Source organism: Phoenix dactylifera, chromosome 3 (assembly GCF_051530095.1).
Source record: "Phoenix dactylifera cultivar Ajwa chromosome 3, Ajwa_hap1_PhDact_Kaust_v1.1, whole genome shotgun sequence".
Lineage (NCBI taxonomy): Eukaryota > Viridiplantae > Streptophyta > Magnoliopsida > Arecales > Arecaceae > Phoenix > Phoenix dactylifera.
In genome coordinates, this window is record NC_143192.1 from 48,641,178 (window position 1) to 48,665,244 (window position 24,067).

General features: G+C 38.3%; 1 protein-coding gene, 1 long non-coding RNA gene and 1 pseudogene across 4 annotated transcripts; 1 reads left to right on the plus strand and 2 right to left on the minus strand.

Moving 5' to 3' along the window:
- Positions 1-2,268: 2,268 nt before the first annotated feature.
- Positions 2,269-7,141, minus strand: LOC103710774 (serine/threonine-protein kinase SAPK3-like). Its single transcript, XM_008796657.4, has 9 exons — positions 6,749-7,141; positions 6,037-6,111; positions 4,661-4,762; positions 4,470-4,523; positions 4,298-4,390; positions 4,118-4,210; positions 3,107-3,211; positions 2,915-3,013; positions 2,269-2,837 (listed from the first exon to the last, which is right to left on the minus strand). Exons 1-9 carry the CDS (start codon positions 6,869-6,871, stop codon positions 2,556-2,558), a joined length of 1,026 nt encoding a protein of 341 aa, XP_008794879.1. The 5' UTR covers positions 6,872-7,141; the 3' UTR covers positions 2,269-2,555.
- Positions 7,142-10,169: 3,028 nt separating this feature from the next.
- On the minus strand, positions 10,170-11,240 carry LOC113462971 (pentatricopeptide repeat-containing protein At3g20730 pseudogene; annotated as a pseudogene).
- Positions 11,241-13,413: 2,173 nt separating this feature from the next.
- Positions 13,414-20,582, plus strand: LOC108511426 (uncharacterized). Of its 3 annotated transcripts, none has more exons than XR_016399947.1 (2): positions 13,414-16,321; positions 16,520-20,582. It is a non-coding gene; the product is annotated as an uncharacterized LOC108511426 (long non-coding RNA). The 3 variants fall into 3 exon arrangements; XR_016399949.1 differs by having other exon boundaries at positions 20,407-20,582; XR_016399948.1 differs by having other exon boundaries at positions 13,414-14,150.
- Positions 20,583-24,067: the final 3,485 nt, after the last annotated feature.

A 24,067-nucleotide genomic window follows, 5' to 3' on the forward strand; every position in this document is an offset into this window, starting at 1 on the left:
CATGCCCTAAATGAACGCTAGAAACCCTAGAATCTAATTGATGAAACGACGAAGTGGAAAATAGGGAGAGGCGGCGAAGATAGCGACCTGGACTTCCTCGAAGGACTAGCGATTGAAGAGCTTCACCTCCTGTTCAACCGCCATGAGCGCCACCGAGTGGAGCTCGCGAGGGCAAATGGAGATCGGACGAGGGAAGCAAAGGAAGGGGAGCGCAGCGGCCGAGAACGCCCGTAGTAGCTCGATGCTTAGAGGGGAGGGCTACCGAGTTTTATAGTCGGCAACTTGGGGTCTATTTTCGATGGAGGGGTGTGACCGCATCATCGGAGGTTAGGGTTTTTGCTGGGGTTGAAACCGGGCAGGGTAGGAACCAGGCCCGAGCTCCACGCGGACCACGCCTCGTCACCTCCACCGCTCGTCCGCTCCGCCCTCCGCGGCTCCGCGCCTCCGCCTCTGCAAATGGGGTGAATCGGGTGATACTCGTGATAGGCTGATAGCCGATAGGGGCAACGGGACTCGGTCACTCGGGGCAACTGGGCAAGTCACTTCATTCGGGCCTGCGAGTCGGGCTGGCAGCGCGCTCGGGCTTGGACGGGCCCGGGCCGGGCCAATGAAATACCCGAGCCCGGCCCGAAATAGATATGGGCTTACTCATTCAGCCCGAGCCCGGCCCGAAATGCTTACTCATTCAGCCCGAGCCCGGCCCGCGGACGGCCCGACCCGATGGGCTTCGGGCCGGCCCGAGCCCACTTCCAGCCCTAATCGAGAGTGCCCGCTAGGAGCAAATCTAGGTACGAGAGCCGACTGCACTCCTGCAGAAAGGAGCCGCTATAATTGGCGCCTCATGGTGCACATAGTGTAGCGTGTAATTTCTCGAGATCCACCGGAACCAAGATAGATCCCGCGCGATACGTGGAGTAGGGTATAATTTCTCGATTTTTTTTTGTTAATGCCCTCTCCTATGTAGAAAGAAATTAAAAATAACAAGAGGTTAATTAAACCAAATATTGGGACTTTTTTTTTTGTTATTTATTTTGATCACGGTCGAATCCAAAACTAGGTAAAATAAATGTTGAGATTTTTTATTTATTATCTTATATATATATATATATATATATATATATATATATATATATATATATATATATTATAATGGAGGTTCAACTTGTGCCCACCATTCTTAGATGGAAGAGGTTAGGTTACCCGGAGTTTGTCTCGTCGAGACTTCAATTAGTTGGATTATCTAGCGAGTGAGCATTTGGGTGACTCTTTAGAAGAAAATGTTAGTTTTCGAAAAAATATGGTGTTTCGAAAACATGATGTATATTTAGAATCATCACGTTTTTTCGGTCTTTCAGATGGAGTCTATAAATAGGCTTCTCCAAAATAATCCAAACTTAATTTAATCCTTTTGTCTCTCACGGGTACTCTGTCTCTCGAGCGTTTCTTCCACAGATAGAAAGTTTTTTTACTCTTTAACTACGTACTTTCTATCTTTGCTTCTTTTCTGAGCATCTAAAAGAGTCGGTCGGATCAAGCCTTCCAACAATCTTGCTCGTTGGAGAATGATCGGACTGAGTCGTATTGTTGTACCTTGAGGACAAGACACCGCAAACCTGCATATAGGAGGTAAAACTTGTTCTTAGGACAGTATATATCACACGTCTTGATCTAGACAAGCTCTTTTTAATATTTTAATTTTATTATAATAAATTATTTTTTTATAAATATTTTTATAAAATAAAGATATAGTAATTTTTAGGTAAAATTATTTCTAATATCATCAATCATGCTGACAGAGGAGGTTAGATGAGAAAGGAGTGAGGGAAAAGGTGGTGGCGGCAAAGGGAGGCTAACAAAGAGGAAGAAGGGGGAGAGTGGAGAGGGATGAATCTACAAAATAAATTCGCAATAGGGGTATATTTGTGAATTGCAACTCTTCAGCAACGTTGCGCCATAAATGTGAAGAACTGACAGGCATAGTTACAAGTTCAGAGTTCTTTTGGCTGGGAAGAAATATTGTGGAATCCAGAAAAGGAAAACGACGTATTACTTAAAATTATTAAAGAAGTTACATGGTCAGAAACTTTATTAAGAATACAGAAATTGTAGCAAAAAGGCTATCTTATCATCATCTAACAACAACAACAACCACAGCAACAAAGGACATTTCTTCTAAGTATTTCAAGCACTGACTATGAGCAACTTATATTTAGACAATGATTTATATAGGGATAACTATATATTTAGACAAGAAATTGAAGAATCACATGGCAAATAGAAGATTCATTAATTATGGCAGAATTCTCAATAACTTGGAGAATGCTTGCTCCTGATAGAGGCATCCAGTTGCTAAGATCCCATAGCACTCTTTAACCCACCTCATCACAAGTCATTCCAAGGGCTTTAAATATTCACAGCCCTCCAACACTGTACATTTAACACAAACATGTAAAAAATTATCACACAATAGAAGCAAAGTTTTACTAGCCTATATCTGCTGGGACACACGGTTTGAGTGCAACATCATCCTAATTCTGAATCCCCAATGTATTAAGTCAAATGGGTGCCAGGAAGTCGCCACTGCTATCAACCTCTTCAGCATCTGCCTCAGCTTCAGTATCATCAGCATCCACCAATCCCAACGCAGACTGATCAATTGCCTTAGAACCTTCAGCCGGTTTCTTTGCTTCTTCTATGATGCGCATTATTTCTTCAACAGTCTGACTGGGCCGATCTTGCTCTCTGACTATGTAATTTGTTCTCTCAACCTCTATTATCTCTTTAGGTAAGTTCTTCAGAAACCAGGGGTGTTTTTTTATCTCTGGGACTGTGATCCTCTTTAAGGCAATGTGGAGAGAGTTAGCACTATTTTCACTGCAAAATATAGAGAGAAGTTGAGCAAGAAAAAGTATACCTTTGATGGATCGGCAACAAAAATTCGAGAGAGAAGCTGCCTGCACCCCTGGGACACTCGCACATATTCCGGAATGGAGTATTGAACACTTAATATTCGCTGTTGGGCATATGATATTATTTCTATATGATTTTTACTCAGTTGAGAGAGAAAACAAAAGGCTCTTCCTAAAAAAAAAAAAAAAAAACTTACGTTAATTGTCTTCCTGAAGTTTCTTGGATCCTCGGGATCCTCAAAGGGGTATGAACCAACCAACATCACGTACAATGTGACACCACAGGACCAAACATCTGCAATCTGAATTTCAGGGATTTCAGAACACCTGGCTGCTAATAATAGTAAGCAACATATTGAAAAAAAAAAGAAAAAAAAAAAACTTCCTAATGCTTGAACTTTAATGCCAGAAACAGAGGCATTAAAGGTGCGTAACTAAAGAAGCTGAAGTAAGTTGGCAGTTTGATCTTTCATAGTTCAACATGGCATATGGGATTAGAGTGGAAGTGGGAGCAGCTTCACGGTAACAAAAAGAGATCTGAGGATAGCTTCTAGAGCTTGAACCAAGTAAGAACTTCTAGGACCAATAGCATATGTGCAGGAAATGATGCCATTACATACCAACGTGGTCCCTAGTGCAAAACACATGCAGCCATGACGATAATACAAGACACTAAGATGGTATATTTTGATTGAAATCTTACAAATTATAATATAAGCAAAATTAACAAAAATAGAGCAACCATGACAACTTCAAGATAAAGCTAATTTAGTCATCCTTGTGTGCTTAAGCATTCCCTATATCAATGGAACACTTCCTGCTCATTAGAATTAACAAGTGACAAGCTATCATAACATTAAGAAATCCAAGTAGGACCTGAACAAGTAATGGAGAGGTATGAATTATTTGTGTTAGATAACAGGGTGAACCCCTCAAGCAGCTTACTTATAGGGTATCTAAATACACTAAAATCCCTTTTTTTTAAACTAAATGAACATACAAAATTATGGAATTTATTACAAAAAAATACACTACTGCACTTGAAGCTTAGGACCTCTGGTCCCATGACCAGATGTTTGTTAGGCACGTTAGAAAGAAAGCGTCCCTGTTCTAATTGCATAAATTTGTCTTGTAACCACCAGTTGAGGTTCTGAGAACAATTCACGACATTATATCCACATCTAACAAGTAAAAAGGGAAAGAGTTACCTTGCCATCATACTCCTTTCGTGATAGGACCTCTGGTGCTATGTATGCTGGAGTACCTACTGTTGATTTGGGTTGCGAATGCAGTAAAGCAGACTGCATTCCAAAGAGAACAAGCATCCCCATAATATTACTAAGTATATTATATCTACAACAAACTACAGCAAGATACTACAATAATACCTTTGAGTAACCGAAGTCGCAAATTTTAAGGCGTGGTGTTGGACTCCCATCCAGGAGTGTATTCTCAAGTTTAAGATCACGGTGACAGATTTCCTATAATAATAGCAACAATAATGTTGAGATAATTTCGTTGTCTCCAAGATAATTCAGATCAAACATATGTATAATATACCATGGAATGGCAGTAACTAACTCCCGATATCAGCTGCTGAAAGAAGAATCTTGCCTGTTGAAAATGCAATTCACACCAAACAAAGTGAAAAAATATGTAAACAACAGGTAACTTAATAAGGTAATATAATCAGAGAAGCATTGATTAGGGATGGTAATGCAGTGAGATAAATCTACAAGGAATTAAACAACCTCATCCTCACTAAAGCGACCAGCATTGCAGATCCTCACAAAGAGCTCTCCCCCAGCAGCATATTCCATGACAATAGCTAGGTGTGTTGGTGTTAGCAACACCTGCAAATAATCATCCATCATCATGAATGCAAAAGTCATTTATATAATACCACCCTTCTCCCAAATTACATGTAACTCAAGTATCATGAGAGAAACATGAGTGTGAGAAGAGTACACTAGGTTCTTTGTGCTTTCATACGGCACAATATATATATTTCTTTTTGGCACATTTGTATCCTTTGGGAGTCCAAAACCTACATGGCTCAAATCTGTATGAATACAACGATCATAAAGAGGCCAAGGCTGCTTCATAAGCAAAGCGATGCCTGTGGATAAGCTAAAGAGACTACTGTACACTGTACTGGAGGTTCAAGAAAACCCCAAATCTATCCACCTTCTGTACTTAGTTATATCAGAAAACCTCAGGGTCCTGTTCTTAATTGTATCAGAAGGACATAAATTTTAAGTGATTACCAACCTCATAATGGTTAAAAATTAGGAAAAAAAATATAGCACAGGGGCCCTCTCAGAAGCAAAAATGACTCTATAGCACAGCAAATCAGCAAAACTAGGAAAAGTGATAGCTCGGAACCAACCATGTGGGCCTATGCTGTCATTGCGACAAACCACCTTATTCACTTCTCATGAAAACTAAACAGAATTTTTAAAAATGTAGGAAAAAAAGAGGTAACTAGTAAAGATAAGCCAGCACCCTCTCTTCATAGGTGCAATGACAAAAGCATGGCAGAATGTTAAATAGCTTTGCTTAAAATTCATTGGTATGCAGGAAATTCACTTGGTAGAGAAACCAAAGTGAAACCACTCTACATAAGGTGATTAAGGATTTCTCTTCATTTTGAACCATACGAATAATTCCCAGTTCCAACCACAAGATACAACTTTTGGTAGGTGGCTGGCACTTGCATATAGAAAAAGGAGAACATAAGCATACCAGACATTGTGAGGATACAGGGGACATCAGAAGCTTATGTTATTAAATATGAAACCAGAGACATTTGCCGGTCCTGTCAGATACCAAGAAATCACAATTTTTTGGTGCGATCTTAACTGTGAAAGATGATCTCCGAATATTTTTCTGACAAGAGTTTGGGAGCAGCTTTACTCTGCTAGTCCTATTCCATTCTTTAAGAAGTTGTATATACTGCAAAAATCCTTTTGTGATATTAATGCATGAAATTATTGTTCTCTTCATTTAATTTTTAACCAAGGAATTTTATGTTATGAGCATAATGCATATATTCACTCAGAATTGCAGAAGGCTTTAGTGGATATTCAAATGTAGCTAGGACATGATAGGCAAGTCTGGTCTTCACCTCCTTGAAACGAACGATGTTAGGATGCCTCAAAGACATGTGATTGATGATTTCCCGCTGCACATTCTCATCAATCTGAACCAAAAATAAGAAAGTGAGATTTAGATGGCAATATCTCACATCAAGACCGACCTTATGATATTAATCATAAAAAGCCCTTAAGTAATCTCAAAGGAATAGAATGAGTAACCAATTTAATGTAAGTCCAAATCCTCAATTCCTATCCATGAGCAACCCGACTCAGGACTATCAGAGTGAAGCAAAAACAAAATCCAAGTCTCCTGAACTAAAAAAGGCCATTCCTTTGGAACGATAAAGACATTTCCGAGCAAATTCAGATCTCTTATAACAATATTTAATCCATAAGACCCAGTTATAGGAATGTAACCTCCTCATAATATCAAATTCTAGCCAAAAACATTCGTCCACAATTCTGACAATAGCATCACAAAAAACAAGAGAGACAAAATAGAAGAAAAAACACAGTCTTTCCTTTCCTCAGAGGGAATTGAGATCATACCATTCACGTCAAAATCAAAACCCATCAGAAATCTTTTAAAAAATGAATCCCAAAGACAATTAGAACAAAACCCGGAAACAGAAACACCACAATTACATCCAAGAACTCGCATTCCCAAACCTAGAAACAAGAACCCATCAAAAAAAATAAATAAATAAACAGAACCATAAAGAAGCAATCTTTTTCGCATACCTTCTTCCCCCTCTCGATGTACTTCACGGCGACGAGCTCCTTGGTCTTCTTGTCCCTCACCAGCCTCGCCACCCCGAAGTTCCCCGCCCCCAGCTCCTTCAACGGCTCGTACCTCTCCTCCATCCCACTCCCAGCCGAACCAAATCCCGAATCCCGACACCAAAACGAATCCAAAGGCGCGGAAAAAAAAGAGAGGAGACGAGAGACAGGGGGCCACCCTCGTGGTATGAGAGAGACCGACCGACCACCGCTAATATCTCGATCTCTATCAGATCTATCGCTCTCTTGGAGGCCCCCTTCGTCGGAAAGGGCGGTCGGGAGAATGGACTTTGAGGCCACGTCAACAAAGTGGAGGCCGACGGGGGATTCCCCGCCCACGGAGCCGCGCCAAGGGTCGGTGTCTTCGGGACACGCGTCGACGGATGTTTTGAAACTGACGTGTTACCATCGCTGGGTCCCTTTCGGCTAGGCGAGACTCACCTAATATGCCGACATTGTGGGCCCAGACTGATAGCCGGTCGAGCCGAGTTTGAAAATGCTTTGAGATATGTGCAGAATGCAATCCAACGATCAATGCTGTACAAGGATATTGATCATGCGAAAGGTATAGCTCGAGCTCCGCATGGAATATTTTGGCTAGGGAACAAAGCTTGGCTTTTGCGCTTGCGCAAAGGATCTTTTACGCAAACTCATGAGTCCCTTTTTTTTCTTTTTTATTTGTTTTCTAGAAGGTATCAAATTTGTTTGGGTGCCCAAATTTGGAAGGGTCGAGAACATATAAATGACACATCGAAATAGTAAGATTTTGTGGTTAATAGCTCAAATGATTATTTTTTTAATGCTTTTTATTGTGTTCTATTAATCGTTTTTTATCCTCTATGCTAGGAACATTCTTGATGCTTGTTTCTGTTTCTGTTTTGTTTATTAGTTTTTTAATATATTTTGTACTATGGCTGCACCCACATCGTTGTGTATATGATGTCGTTATACCAATATATATATATATACTGTACCAGGCAAACACAAATAAAAAAAATTTCTATTTGGCTTTGGTACATTGTTAATGAGTTTACTGATCTTTGCGCAGCTTATTTTTTCTCCAACAAATGGAGATTGACTCTTCTTAATGTGAAAATACCCGATATCTATTTTATACATGATACAATCACCTGCAAAGTTGCCAAGTGACATCAATATATTACCGTCAAGTTGATCTTAAGAAAAAAAATGATGTTCATATGAGCTCATCTCCTCTCTCTTCTTTTTTTTTTCTCTCCTGTAGATGTCTTATTCTCTTTTCAACGACGACGTTACAACAAATATGTAATACCTTATGAGATCATGATTGTGCGTGCATGGAGTAAACATGCATTTGATATTTTGATAGGTCATCCATTGTGACATCTCATTCCACATGCAAGCTTTTGGGACACCTTTGGTCATTAAAAATTAGTTATCACCGGCTGAACGAAATATGTCATAATTTTTTACATATATCCATTGAGGCCAAGAATCTATGAAATTAACAATCGTCAAAATTCTTGCTTCCAACAATAGAATAAAATATATTTACATTTGTAGGACAGGCGGTTTTTACTGTTGCTTTTCTTTCCTCCTAATGAGATAAAATCGCTGTTAATTAAATATTCTCTCTGTAGTATGACATAGTAGCACAGCATTTTTAGGATATTTTTTCACTTTATACACATAAAGCACTTTCTTGATATTACTTATGTACGCATAGCAACATCACTTCTGTATTCATACAAACCAATTCAATTAGTCCATGTAAACATGTACCTTTGTGAAGTTTTTTTATTGAGAAAAAGTTCTATTTGGCATTACCAATATATATATATATATATATATATATATATATGCAACATAGATTCATATCCCATCGATAACATCCAATGCATTGTATGCATTTCAATTACACCAGGTTTGATATTGGTATAGTTTTATGTAGGATAGACTTACTCAAGCCTACTCATGAAGGTAAAGGACCTTGTTTAGGTGATGAGAACCTAGATCAGCTCATAAATCTTGGTGGGTAGAAAATTGCCACATTAATGTGATAGGTCTCAAGAAGAAAGCTAGTCGTTCAACATGAATCCGAAACTGACTGTATCGAGAATATATCAATTCTATTTATCGTAACCTAACCAATTCCAATCAAACAAATAAGTCAAAATTTGGGACCAGAACAAACTTAGGTCGAAAATAATGGTAATGTCAGGTCATTTTCAGGTTGCATCTAGCTTTGTCCAGCATCATAGCCTGTCTACCAATTCAATGAATATTTTTTTTGCAGTGATTCAATCAATGGTCCAGTACCAAACATTTGGCGTAGAAGTTATTGAAGCAATGGGTCTTTCAAATAAACCAAACATTTGGCACACTGGCACTAAGAGGACTTAGCACTGAATTAATTGCAAATGGACTGAACCTTGATGGCCAAATGGAGCTACTGAATTAATTGCAAATGGACTGAACCTTGATGGCCAAATGGCGCTACTGAATTAATTGCAAATGGACTGAACCTTGGTCCAGTCATCTAAACTGAGTTAAATCCAGCAAAGGACAAAATATATATGAGTGGTGGGGGTTGCATTACTTTCAATAAGATCCAGCCATCCATGAGCTGAATTTGTGATGGACAAAATAAAAGAACAGAGACAGAACCCATCTTATTGTTGTATAGTCTTAAGAATTATGACATAATGACAGTCCTCAGTTCCTTCTAAACCAATTTGTTGAACCTGGCGAACAGTTTTAGACCGTATAGTGTTGGAAGAATTTTACTTGTCAAGTTTAAACCGAGATGTAAACAATATTCTATTCCAGGGCAGAATACACTAAATTCTTGTTTCTTATATAATTGCCTCAGATTTTTTACAACTACCTTAACTTACTTTCTTTTCATATCAACATATAATCCTAGTTTCAGTGATGGTGACGGTATATGATGGCAAAAGAGGCGACAATTGGAAGAGCTGGATGAAAAGTCTACTGCTCGTCTGTTTTAGTTGCTCTTCTAGACCTTGTCACAAATCTAGATAGATAATGTTTGTAATATAAGAAAGTTAGTAATTGAATAAGAAAAAGCAAACAATCATAACCAAGTTCATGATGTCATGCTTTAATTATATATTGAGAGGTCTACACCTTCAACTTGTAAGCCGAGATGATCCATAAAATGATCAATAAAAGCTAGACTATCCTAAGTACAACCATAAGGAATCATTGTAAAATCCAAATTACAACACATCCAAACTCCAAAGGACATAATCCACTATGTCCAAAACACATCAAATAGACTCCAAACACGACATAAACCATCCAAACTTCAAAGTACGACCACATCCAGAGTTCCAAACTACAACCATAAACCATCATCTTACAAACCAAAATTACAAAGTCATGGAACATAAATTGCATCATTACTTCTCATGTCCATCCTATTTATGTCACCAAAAAGCTCCAATGCCTTCCCACTACAGCTTCTTTTCAGTGAATACCCAGTGACTAATGCAGTACAGGAAATCAAGTCTCGCTCGAACATCGAGTCATATACCCATCTAGCACTCTGCATGCTCCTAAATTTTGCATATGCATCAATCAGTGATCCAGTAACATTAGGTTGATTCTCATAACCCAGTTCGACGGTCAAAGCATGAATCTGATTCACATGCATAAGAGCTCTAACTAAACCACATGCCCTTAACAGACTTCCAAAAGTGAAATGATCAGGTAGATGACCTGTTAAAATCGTAAATTAAGATAGCCAAAAGGTTCATGGAAGCTGAAGTTCAACAATAAAGGAACCCATATATAACAACGGTTAAACTAAAATCTCTGGAGACTTCCTAACAAGAAAAGGAACGAGTATCGACACATTTTTTTTAATAAAATGAAGAAGTTGGTCAGTAGACTCTAATATGCAGCATCATTTGTTATCAACTAAGAAGGAGATATAAACAGTATCCAATACCGAAGTTGATTATGCCGAACCAACAGAAAGTAACAGTGATCATAATTGGGCAGGTATTTTTGCCTATCATTTGATGAAAATATCATGTTTGTCAATGTCTTATGAATCTGTAAACTTATAAATTAGAACGATACATGTTACCTTCAGAGTAAACAAGATGTGTACTTTATTGATTAACATAGGTGTTGATTAATACAGGCGAAAATTAATGTATAAGAACTTAGAAAATGATTACCTGCAGCATGATATTAACAAAGATAAAGTAATGTTGTGTGGTAGCTCATAACAGTGCATGGTGGGATATCATGGAACAGAATCAAGCGCAGAAGCCAAGCGTTCACAATTCAAACAAGCATCTAATAAGCTTTCAAATCATAAGTTTTAAGCAATACCATCTCTAAGCATCAAGCAAAAATATCCAAATGCGTCCTCTCCAAGCCCCTGCACCGCACACCCTCCAATCACCGAATTCCAAGCAACCACATCTCTCTTCTCCATCCTCTCGAGCACGCACCGAGCATCGCATGCTCATCCGAAGCACGCTTCAAATGCAAATCCACGAGAGCACTCCGCGCAAACAAATGCTCCGCAAATCTGCTCTTCAAATGCACCCAGACCAGTGCAAACCCGCAGAGCGCTGCCATTAGCGAACTCATTCGCCTTAAAATCCAACTGACGTATCCAAGAAAATTCCTCTATTGCTTCCTCTGGATACTCATTCTGAGAATACCCAGAAATCATGGCAGTCCGTGACAGGACGCTCCTCTTGGGCATTTCATCAAACACCCTTCGAGCAGCGACCACGTCTTCCCAAGAAATTGGGCAACTCGGCCGGCTCTTCCGGCTTTTGCAATTTTTCCAACTTCTGCCGCTGATCATCCCTTGATTCGCGATATCTGGATGATGACGAGGGACGGAGCGGTTGTTCAGGCAAAGCATATATTTAGAGAAGCCAACAGGGCTGCGGATTGGGTGGCCACGTATGTGGCTAACCATGCTAGTGGCATCCTATGGGTGGTGGATGGGGAGCTGCCTCGGGAGCTCCGTGGATAGGTATATCCGTACACGTGTTGTATGAATCATCCGGTCTAGCAAAAGAAAAAAAACGTTGAAAAAACTCGGACTGGAAACCGGTCCAGTCCCAGTTAAATAGATTCGGTTCGGGTTTCCACACAACTCTTTTTTTTAATTATTTTTTTTGTTTGTCTTTTGTTGTTGGAATAGGCCGCACAATTCTAATTCTGGACTGTTTGACCCAACACGCTCATCCTGATAGTTTTGGCTCGGTTTTTTTTTTTGGGGGGGGGGGTGCGGGGAGGGGTACATCGGTTGTTCACATTAATTTTATATGAGCACAGCCAATCGAATCACTAGAAAGTAGACTGCACAGTGGGTGGAGAAACATAAATATGCCCAATTTAGAGGATCTCCTCTGAATGGTGGGCAGCAAAAAAGGCAACCCAATCAACAACTTTGTTTGCCCACGAAGCACGTATACTAAAATGTACAATACTCTCTCACCCTTTATTCCCTCTTTGACGGCTCGGATCCTACCAAACCCAAATCCTAATACCCTAAATCCCAACGCTCAAAATCCAAGCATCCTGCACCGCGAACGAGAGCCCTATCGCTGTCATCCGCAGGCCTACGGCCAATTCGAGATAAAGGGTCAATCAATCCATCTTGAGATCCGCATCGAGCTCGCTCCTCCCGACCTCCAAGACCTCGGTCCTATTTAGGGGAGGGGTGCTGGCGGTAGAGCTTTTGAAAGTAAAACTGTTGAAAGTATAGCTTTCTGAAGTAGAGTTTTTGTAAAAGCTGTTTACTGTTTGATAACTACTTTTTAAAATGATGTGGCACTTTAATATATGTTTGGTAAACAAACTGAGAAAGTACTTTTGTGTGACAAAATTATCATAAAAAACATTGCATAATAAAATATAACATATATCAATACATAAATATATGATATAGTATAATATTATTGTAATGTAATATAATATTATTATAGTATAGTAATATAACATTATCCTATAGCATAATAATTTAATATAATATTAAATTATTTAACATAATATATCAATAAATTACGATATAATGTAATATAATATTATATTTATAGTATAATAGAATAATAAAGGTACAAAATATTATAATTATTAGCTTAGATTAATTTTTCATAATATAACATAATATTAAATTATTTAACATAACATATTAATGTATTATGATAAAATATAATATAATAATATATTTATAGTATAATACAATAATAGAAAATAAGAATATCTTTTTTTCCATAGAAGGGAGTCTGATCTACGACTAAGTTCTTTGTTAGGGCTTTAGCATAATATTAAATTATTTAACATAGCATATTAATGTATTATGATAAAATATAATATAATAATATATTTATAGTATAATACAATAATAGAAAATAAGAATATCTTTTTTTCCATAGAAGGGAGTCTGATCTACGACTAAGTTCTTTGTTAGGGCTTTAGCAGATTTTTAGATTTATAAACAGACAAAGTATGTAATTGTTATATTTTATTGTGAAGCTATTTTTATCTTTCTGAAAAAAAATAGAATAGCTTTTAAAAAAAATTTATTAAATATCCTTTATCATTCAAAAATATTTTTGAAGAATTACAAAATACTTTCTGACACCCTAAAACGCAATCATCTCTCTCTCTCTCTCTCCTCTTTTTCCTCTCTCCCTGCTACGGTGAGTGTTAGGGTATATTTCTCCTGCCTCTCTCTCTCTCTCTCTCTCTCTCTCTCTCTCTCTCCTTCGCTTGTAACCGTTTTGATCTCGTCCTAGATCTGAGTATCCGATTATTTCTTTTTCCCATCTTGATTAATTTATCGATTGCGTACATGCTTTTACTTGGGAATTTGGATTTCTGTAGCCTTTTTGCCCACTCGTGGTGTCTGTCGATCTGATATTAACATAGATGGACGAAGATTTCTTGGTTAGATTTATAATCATGTTTCAAGAGATTGGCTTGCAAGATTTTCCGGATTTAATTTCATCGGAGCATACTGTCTTGCTGTGTTGAAGGGCAACCTCTGGGAGCGATCACGGCAACCATTATGAGAGTTTCTAGCTCTAGCTCATCCTCTATATTTTAACTCAATTGCTGGGGCAATTTCAAGATAAAAACCGAGGGGTTGGGTTTCTGGAGTTCTTGCACTTGCTGAATTTATACTTTTTGTACTTTTTATAGTATCTAGCGTATTAAAGCTGATGCAATCATTAAATAGGAAATGCTTGATGAAACAGAAGGAGGAATTGAGTGATTGAAAGATTCAAAAGTGGGAAGTATTTAACTGTCATATATGAAGGCAAGGCACAAGGAAAATTGACAAATACATTGGAGACCGCCAAGAATTCTGCTATTGCTGGTTTGCCTCAGTAGTTACTTTGTCATGTTTCACTAATAATCTGCCTATGTTTTTGATTGTTTCCATATCTATTGCTCTGTCGATGAAACAACCTAATTAAATTGATCATCTGAATGGGGTTTCTAAGAATGCTTTCTTGCAACGAGACGTAGCTTTTTCCCCTCGTAAATATTCTTTCTGCTGAAAGATTACAACTCATAGTTTTTTTTTAAGAGAATAACTGCATATTTCTAAAGTAATATCATTGTCTTAAAATATCATACCTTTTAGCAAAAGAATCTCAATTTTGGTATTTTTTATTCAAGTTATTTTTTTAGTTATTTATGGAATAAACTTAATTCAAATTTATCTGACTGTATGTAAGTATGTAACACAAGGCATTCTATCTCTAGCATTCTAGCTTGTTGGTAGACCATGCATGAGGACACATAATATAACATTCTATAACCAGAACTTATCTGCTCTTTTACCAACTAACATGAGTTTTTTATTTCACAGTATTAGTTGGTTTCTCATGATGTATTTTTCCTCTTATGGTGAGTCTTTTTGCGCTCTATCATTGTACTATTTTCTTATTTTGTATTTGAAACAGGGGAAGTTTATATCTTATCTATTTGTTATCTCTCCCTCTAAAAGGATATGATGGTTAAGTAAAAGGTTCGAGTAAGAAAACTTATTGGTGGTGATTAGATTAAGTTGCGAGAAAGGAAGATGGCCCTTGTCCTTGCTCAAGTTGTAGCATTGTGGCTTTTGCAAGCTCTTCAACAACAAGTTTTTCATGCATATGCATGATGTTGGGTTGAAAGAAAAGGCATGGGCTGCATTCTAAGTTTGAATGCTAGCCTAGACTTTCTCCCAATATTTCATATTACAATCCCAATGACCATCTAATCACTATCATGTTTTCTTCACTGATAAATCCTTCAAGCTGATCCTTCCAGTCTTCAAGATTTTGTGTTTTTTGCCTTCTTAGTTTTCTTTTATTGAAATTTTGGTACCTAAGTTGGATTCTGAAATTAATTCTGCTCTCAACTTTGATATTATTGCTGAATTCATGCTTTCTTCGTGGTCATTGGATATACTGGACAATCTTTGAAAACATTTTTTCTGCAAATTGGTCTTGCTTGTTACATGATTAGTAGGTTTCCATCTTCAGAGAAATGATGCATGTCTTTAAGAATGCGTCCTATTGCTAAGATACCAGACACTTCAAGTAAGTATTCTAAAAGTTGTTGATTTGCGTTTCTTACCGTAGATTTGTTAGACCACATTGTTAGTGTAACAGCTTGAAGCATAATCATGAGAACATCATAGTCAAGGCATGAGTTGAGAAAAGCATTGTTATCTAATCTCTTTACATGTTTGGTAGAATTGCTGCAGATGAAAACTAATGCATGCAAAAGGTTTGACATATCTTTTGTCTCATATGTTTTAGCCTTTCCATCCAGTTTTTGATTTATATCCTTTATCTGGTTCTGCATGAGTTTGGTCATCATATATAAAGTTTCCATTACATCCTGAAATGGCTGCGCATTAATGTTGCAAATGTTGGCATGCTAAGTTGTGATCTTATACAACCTCGTTTTTGCATACCGCTTGTTGACATATTGTACCTCCTTCAAGCATCGACTTAATGTTTGTTCCCTTTTTCTCCTGCTATTACATATTCCCTTTCTTTTCCTGCTATTCTACATGCTGGAAGAGCATGAGGCACACTCCACAAATATATTAGCAAGACTGATAATAATAAATTTACTTGGAATACCATTTGTTTGCTGCTCATATCATATAATCTAGAAGCCCTCTTTTTGCATAAAACCATATGGGCTGTACATGGAGGATTGGTATGTTTTCCATTTATGTATCACATCTAGTACTTAAAGAAAGCATTTGAAGTTTTGTATCTGAGGTACATTAGACATTATTTACATGCTAATCTATCCAATCTGAAGAAAAATTTTCACCTTTGTGAGGGCGGAGACAAAGTCTTGGGAACCAACCGGTTATCCATTTTAAACCCTTACTTTCGGCCTTTTTATTAGATTTATGTTTTCCATCAGACTGTAAAACTATTATTTTTGTTTTCAGTGCAACAGTGTGGAGGGAAATCCTTCATCTTCAATTCGTGCCTTTCTCAAAACCTATTTTGTTAATAAAAGACAAAGGCAGAAGTATGTTTGTCTTTTAATGTTTCATCCTTCCTGTATAATAGTATAAATTTTTTAAATGCTCTGTTTACTTGGTTGCTGTGATTTGGAGCAATGCCTGCTTTTGAAAAGCAGGTTTTTATTGTCTTCACTTCAGATACATCGATCTTTAGTACACCTTTTTAGTAGTTACTGATGAATTTTTTCATTTCATAAATTCAGTATTGCTTATGAGGTGTGTGTTTGGAGCTACAGTCTGTGATTTTATCTACGTCTCAATGTCAATTGGTTAGGCTTTCTGGTTCCATGGCAATATTCATGTCTATGCCAAAGTGCAGAAATTTTCTCCCACTTGAAGCGCAAAGGATTTGAGCTACAATTAATTAAGTTGGTAGCTCCTTCAAGGGAGTCTGCTGAAAAGCCCTCCAATTATCTAAAGGAATGCTGTTCTTTTATGGTCTATGTGATTTCCTCAGAACTGATCCTGTCCTTGCAATGGTAAGAATGGCAAGGGGTACTATTTCTTTGAAGGAGATTACATAGGATATATATTTTGCCTGTAACTCCCGCTCAACCATTTTAAAGAGTCGCTTCATGTGGGTAGGGTGATTATGATGTTCTAAGCTATTTCACATGGTTACAGAAGTCGCAATGGGTGTAAATATGAATATTCAAGGTTGTAAATCGAGTTCAATGTTAAGTGAGGCTCTCATTGAGAAAAAAAAAATAAAGAGTAAATTACAAAAAATCTCTAATATTAAGGATAAATTATTCTTAGATCTAATAGGATGAAAAAAATCTAAACTTACCCTTGTGACATTTATTTTTATCCAACATTTTAATCCATAATTTAACAGAATACTAGTCAAATCATTAATCTTAAATGAGATTTAAATATTGCATTAAAAAAATAATTAAAATAACTTTAAGGATAGAAGAAAATTTTAGTATACTTTTTTTCACTCTAGGGCATCTTGATTTTTCACATGAGGCAACTACTTTTACTAATGATATTAATTTAATTGGGTATGTGTAGAATTTACTATACCTAAAGGGAATTTTTGTAATTTACTTCAAAAATAAAATAATTTGATTATAGGATCACAACTATTCATTTTTACTCTCAGTTAGAGATCTAGTTCAATTATCTAAGCTAATGAGCAAGGTTTGTACTCCAAGATACTACCAAATGCATGGCACAACGGAGGATATCTTTTCTTCTTGCATATATATTGATATATATTACTAGGGATATTGTAATACCTGGGCCCAAAAATTAACTGGGCCCAATACCTTTTTGGGCCCGTACTCGAGCATTGGGCCAGGATACCTAATGGACCTAACTGGGGCCCATTGTTGATGGCTGCCACCTCATGCTTTATGCATGGATGTGACTAGGGACAGGTGGGGATCAGAGGAGGATCCAGCTGTTCAAGCTCCTCACCAAGAAGAAGCTGGGCGTGACACTCGTCCCCCCCCCCCCCCCCCACCTTCTTCTTAAGAGTATCTATTAAACCCTACTGGCTCTCTCTCCAAAAATCTGAGGAACCCCTAAATCGGCAAAGGCGATGGAGTGGAGGCACTGGAGCACGGGGCACTGCAATCCCCTTCGGAAGCCAGGTAAGCCCCCTGCCTTCTCTCCCCCTGTTTTGTGCAAGACAAAAAAGAAACAAAGAAAGAAGGGAGGAAGGGGATTGTTGGCAGGCCGAGAGCCACCGGCGACGGCCATCGGCTTCAGCCGTGATCCCGTCGGCGCGGGCGTCGGCTGCTGGCAGACCAAGGGAGCGGCCGCAGGCATCCCGCAGTGCCGCCGGCTTCTCCCGGCCTCTCTTCCCCGTGGGAGAAGAGAAGGCCGCCGCAGGCGTGGCCGTGGGCTCAGCCGCAGGCGCGGCTGTAGACGCCGCGAGCCCGGCCGTGGCACCGCCGACTGTGGCTCGGCCCTCCCAAACCCCCTTCTTTCTTCACAGGGGAAGAATGAAGAGAGGAAGAGAGAGGGTTTGGGAATGAGAGAGAGAGAATATGGGGTTGGTGAAGGGAGGTTGAAGAAAAGAAGAAGAATAAAAGAAAGAAAGGAAGAGGGAAAAGAAGAGAGGAAGAGGGGACTCATCCTCCTCGTCGTGTGCGGCGGCCGCCGGCTTCGGCCGCGAGCACCGTCGTCACAGGCTCGGCCGAGGACGCCGCGGGGCCTAGCCGTGGACGCCGCCGGTTGTGGCCCGGCCTTCTTCCGCTCACCGTCCTCCCTTTCCGCTCGTCGTGCTCCCATCGTCGGAGAAGAGAGGAAGGGGGAGATCGGGATGAAAGAAGAAGGGAGGAGAGGAAGCTTCGGGAAGGAGAAGAAAAGAAAAAGGAGAAGAGAAGAAAAGGAAAGAAAAAGGGAAAGAAAAAGAAAAAGAAAAAAAATAAGGAAAAGAGAAGGAAAAAAAAAAGAAAAAAAAAATAAAATGGGTTTAGCCAAATTTGACTAACCCAAGCCCAATTAGACTGGGCTAAGTCTAAATCCGAGCTCAATCAGATTGGGCTAAGTTTGGACGAGCCCAAACTATAAATTGGGTTAAATCCGAGCTAATTTTAAGTTAAATTGAAATAGGTCCGAACCCAATTAAGCTGAGTTGGTCTCAGCAGACCTAATTGATTGTGAATCAGGCCCAATTCAAGCCCAATTCAACTGACAGAAGGTCGAATTGACCTTGGGCTAACCTTGACTCAGGCCCAAATGAGCCACATTGACCAAATCAGAGGATCCAATTGGCTAGAAAAGGTTGGACCCAATTATAAATGAGGCCCAATCCTTTAATTAAAAACCCAATCAACCCATGTGGACCTAATCTGGTTTTAAATCGAGCCCCAAAAGCTCTAAATTGGGTAAATTGGACTTGGGCTAGATCCTTGGATGGGATCCAAGCAAGTAAGTTCATAGTATGATGAACTAAGAAATTTTATAATAAATAAATGGGGAATAATGTGATCCCTATGGTGTTGTTTTAGGTGATTAAGGATTTGTCACCTGGACTTGAGAAATTTGGAAAGCGAATTGAGGTAAGCAATCTGTCTTAATCTTATCGTAGATCTTGTATTACGTTTTATAAGATGAACCAGTGTTTTTCATACAATTTGAATTGTATACATGATTTGTGAAGAAAGTAAGTAACCTGTTCTAATCCTGTCATGGATTATGTCATGTTATTAATGTTTCCTACGCATTTATTTTAAGTATATATGTTTCATGCATGACATGTTACTATGCATAAATAACTTGCATGATCTCAGAAGCTATGACTATGCATGCAACATGGTGACGCTGATATTTTAATCATGCATGTAAGTTTATAAAGTCTTAGCTAGCCAAGAGGCACTATAATGGGCTCAAAGATGCTACTGCTCGAATGCAACTGAGCTGGCCTTGCTAGTGGCCGAGAATAACTTTGCTGGCCTTGCTAGTGGCCGAAAATGACTAGCTGGCCCCGCCAGTGGCCGAATGGACTTCGGAGTAGCATCCGAGAGAATGGACCACGGCATGCCGGGGGCACGGTTTCATATGCATACTTTATGAAAATGATATTTGAAGCATGATCATGAGGCTCATTTCAGAGCCTGGGTATATGAGGCGGGTGTTTCCAAATCCTGCAGATGCGTTTTGGGGAGAAGCAAAATCGGTGAGGGGTGAAGGACGCTTGTGTGAAGCCCCGGAACCGGCCAACATCTGGCAGGGGAGCCCCGTGTTTCCCCCTCATGTGGGCCCGATAGTCACGTGCCCTGCGCAGGCGGGCCGTGACATTTATGAACGTGCCTGGCCAAAGCATACATTGTTTTACAATGGGTTTTTGAATATATGCTTATGAAATGTTGTATTTTGCTAAAACCGCTATCTCCTTTAAATGATGCTAATCGCATGAAATTCTTATGTTTTATGAAAATTCTGTTTGACTGAAAATACTGCTTTGTTTTCTAAGCATACATATTTTGCCATGATAAATTGTGAGATAATACGCATGTCAGCTTCTCAAACCCTGCATAAACATGGTTACCATTATGTTCGATCCGGTAAGATTATGTATGATTACTTACTGAGCCGTGTAGCTCATATCCGTTCATTTACTTTTTTCTTTCAGATCCTCACCACTGATAGCTGCCAGAGACACGTTAAGTTGGTATCAGGGCTTCTTTTTTTTTAGGGTAAAGCAAGTATACTTTTGTGTACATAAACTACATAGAAGCTCTGTATTTGGGTACTGACCAGCATGTTGTACTAAGAATGCTTTCATATGAAAAGATTTGGTTGGTTTGACTACCCTGTTACCCAGGTATGAGGCTGCGTGCTATTGTGGGCAGTAGTCGGCAATAGCACGGCCGTGTCACGGATCCGGGTCCGGGGCGTGACAGATATAATAGGGGAAATAATCTTACTCTGAAGCATGTTACAGAGTTCATCTCTAATACTTTCAGAAGATCCACTGGACATAAGACTTCAAGGCTGAAATATATAATAAAGATTCATACGTCAATATAGTCTATCAAAGGTATTGTTTGTAAGTATTAGAGGCTTAGAAGGGACTTAATCACATCAGATATCAACTGGTCAAAGTACAGTGGAAACAGAAGCATTAAAAGAAGCATAAAAATTACGAAAATCTGTAGGAATCAAATTTAAGCATTAGGTTAAAAATGAAATATTCCACTGGGGATTGAATCTAGAAACAAAAACTGTTTTAACAGCAAACACGAATCTGCCTAAACGAAATGTCAGGTTAAAATAACTACTGGGCTGTGGTGTGCCACAAGACATACAGCTTGAGGCGAGGACTAAAAATAAACAGCATTTTCACTCATCATCATCATCCTTGGCACCAGCAGATGCATTTTCCAGAGTTGTTCCCAAACAAAGCAATGCAAATGCCAGATTCTTTCTATTTCCTCATCTTACTCTTTCAGAACCATAATTCAAGGACGTGGGAATAATTCTTAGCATCAAACAAATATCAGAACATGGAAAATCAACTATATTTGCAGAATGTGGCTGCTCTGCCTCTTATGCTACCGCAGAGGTTCCTTGGTGGATGTTATCATTGTTCGATCTGCATGAATGGCATAAAAAGCATGCATCGAGAAAAGAATTTCCTTTATTAACTCAAAGAAATCAACCATGGAAAGAAAGAAGTATGTAAGAGGTTCAGTTCTTGCATGCAGTGCAATGTGTTGCCCAGTAGATATAGCCCAAGAGGAGGGGTGAATTGGATCTTTTTAAAACTTTTCAACTACTTCTAAACTTTTCAGTTAATTAAGCTAAGTTGTATGGATGCACAGTGAAATTTAAACTTAGAATCAGATCAAGATTAAAACTATTAAACAGGGACTCAATAAACGATTAGTCTAAGTTTGCCAAAGCATGCAATTCAATACAATGAATCTTAATGCAGTTTTACTAAAAGAGACTTGATTAAACAATTTGAATATACTTGCATCTAAAGCATGCGCGGATAAGAATTAAGCAAGCAATTCAATTAAGCATTTACCTAAGTAAGTAAGTGAGAAAATTAAACAAAGAAGCATCACAAACACAATAAAAGTATAGTGGTTCGATGCCAATTGCTCCTACATCCACTCCCCAAGCTCTCTTAGGAATTTCACTATAATCCTAAGACTATAGCCCGGTTGTTTTACAAGTTCACAACTTAACTTGTTGTTTTTACAAGATCACAACGAACCTGGTCGGTTTTTCCTGGCTCATCGACTAAAACCACTCCGTTTGTTTTTCCGGGTTCATAAACGACCCAGTTGGTTTTACGGGCTCACCAACCAAAATTTATCCTGGTTGTTTTCCGGATTCACAATCAACCCAGTTGGTTTTTTCAAAGGCTCACTAACCAAAATCTTTACAACGTTTGTTTTTCTGGGTTCATAAACAACCCAGTTGGTTTTTTCAAGGCTCACCAACCAAAATCTTTTTTCTTGTTGAATCCCTCTAATTTAACAACTTCCAATTTAGATTTGAAAGAATTTTTACAAGTGCAAGAATTGAAAGAATTAAACACAAAAGCTATTACTCTACAAATAAAAGAATAACTGAATGTGGAGAGCAATAGACGATGTTGGTCAATTGATTGCAATCGTGGACGCTTCACCAACTTCCAGAGCTGTGGACTTGATGTTGAATGCTTGCAATAAGACTTTTAAGGCTTTCACTTGGTTGCTCACTCCTATACTCTGCTTTTTGGGGCTCTTTTATGATTTTTACATTTGGGTAATAGAACTCTCTTTTTAATTCACTTGGTTCCTTGTATTTATAGCTTGGAGACTTTTGAAAACTATTTTAGAGCCGTTGGAGATGAAATATAGCCGTTAGAGCTGAAAACAAACTAGCCGTTGCCATAAAAAACTAGCCGTTGCAGCTTTATCCCGTCGTTTGGGATCGACTCCTGATTTCAGGGGTCGACTCGTGTTCCTCACGAGTCTACTTGGTAAGTTTCGAGTTGTCTCTTGCTTGCCTGCGACTTTAGCTGCTCTTTGGATTTTCTCTGTACCACTTAAGCGGTCGACTTTAGCTGCTCTCTGGATTTTCTCTGTACCACTTAGCCGCAATGTTGGGGTCGACTCGAACTATCTAGAGGTCGATTCGAATCTGCGTGAAGTCGACTCTAAGGCTTGGTTGTTTTCGGCTGCCTTTCTGTCTTTTGTTTGAGATACTTCTGGGGTCGACTCGTGATCTTCTCGAGTTGGCTCGTAAAATCCTTGAGTCGGCTCGGTCTCAGTCGGACAGAAACCATACTTCTGAATCTTCTTTGCGGGTTGTCTGGGGTCGACTCATCTTTTGCTGGGGTTGACTCTTGAGAACCTGGGGTCGACTCATCCGCCGAACTTTGCTCTTCTTTCCTTGACATTAGCTGCTTGGGGTCGACCCTTAATCTGTGAATGCCTCTCATTCTCTGCAAAAGCTCATGTTCTATCTTTCTTGCCAAGACACAATCATTAGTAAATATTATTCATAGTTTTGTGATTATCAAAATCAAACCTTGGGTCAACACAATGTTTGAGTAATGCATAGTTACAAACAGGACAACTGTCAAAATTGCAGTCAGATAACATGAAAGAAAATTCTACTGCACAATCTTTCTCTGGAGAATGGTGGTTATTCTGCTTCAGTGGTCACACCATAGCTAGTAAATCCAATTGTTTTTTTTTTTAATTCGAAGATTTAATACAACTAAAATAACCTCGGATATGGCATGCTACTTTCCTCTAACTTGTTTTCTATTTGGGATGATCTTGTGATCTTTGAATCATGCACCATATTAGAACCATTGGTAGATAGGGGTAAAAATGGATCAAATAATATTCGTTCGGATCTGTTTTCGTATTCGAATTTATTTGTATATTAGTAAAATTTGAGCATCCAACTAATACTATATTCGTAAAAAAAAAATAGATATGGATATAGGTAGACAACTATCCAATTCGTATCCAAATATCCGATGCTATTTGTAACCTTGTTTAATTTTATATAATATTTATGAACTTTTTTAAAAAATAAATGATCATATTAATGTGCTATTAATCTGATTTATCATTGACCTAGTAATATATTTAATTATATGGCCATAAAGTTTAATTATTTGATATATATATATATATATATATATATATATATATATATATATATATATATATATATATATATATATATATATTTGATATCCAATTTGTATCCGTATCCGTTTAAAATAAATATGGATATGAATTTTTGCATCCGACTAACATCTGTATTCATATCTATAT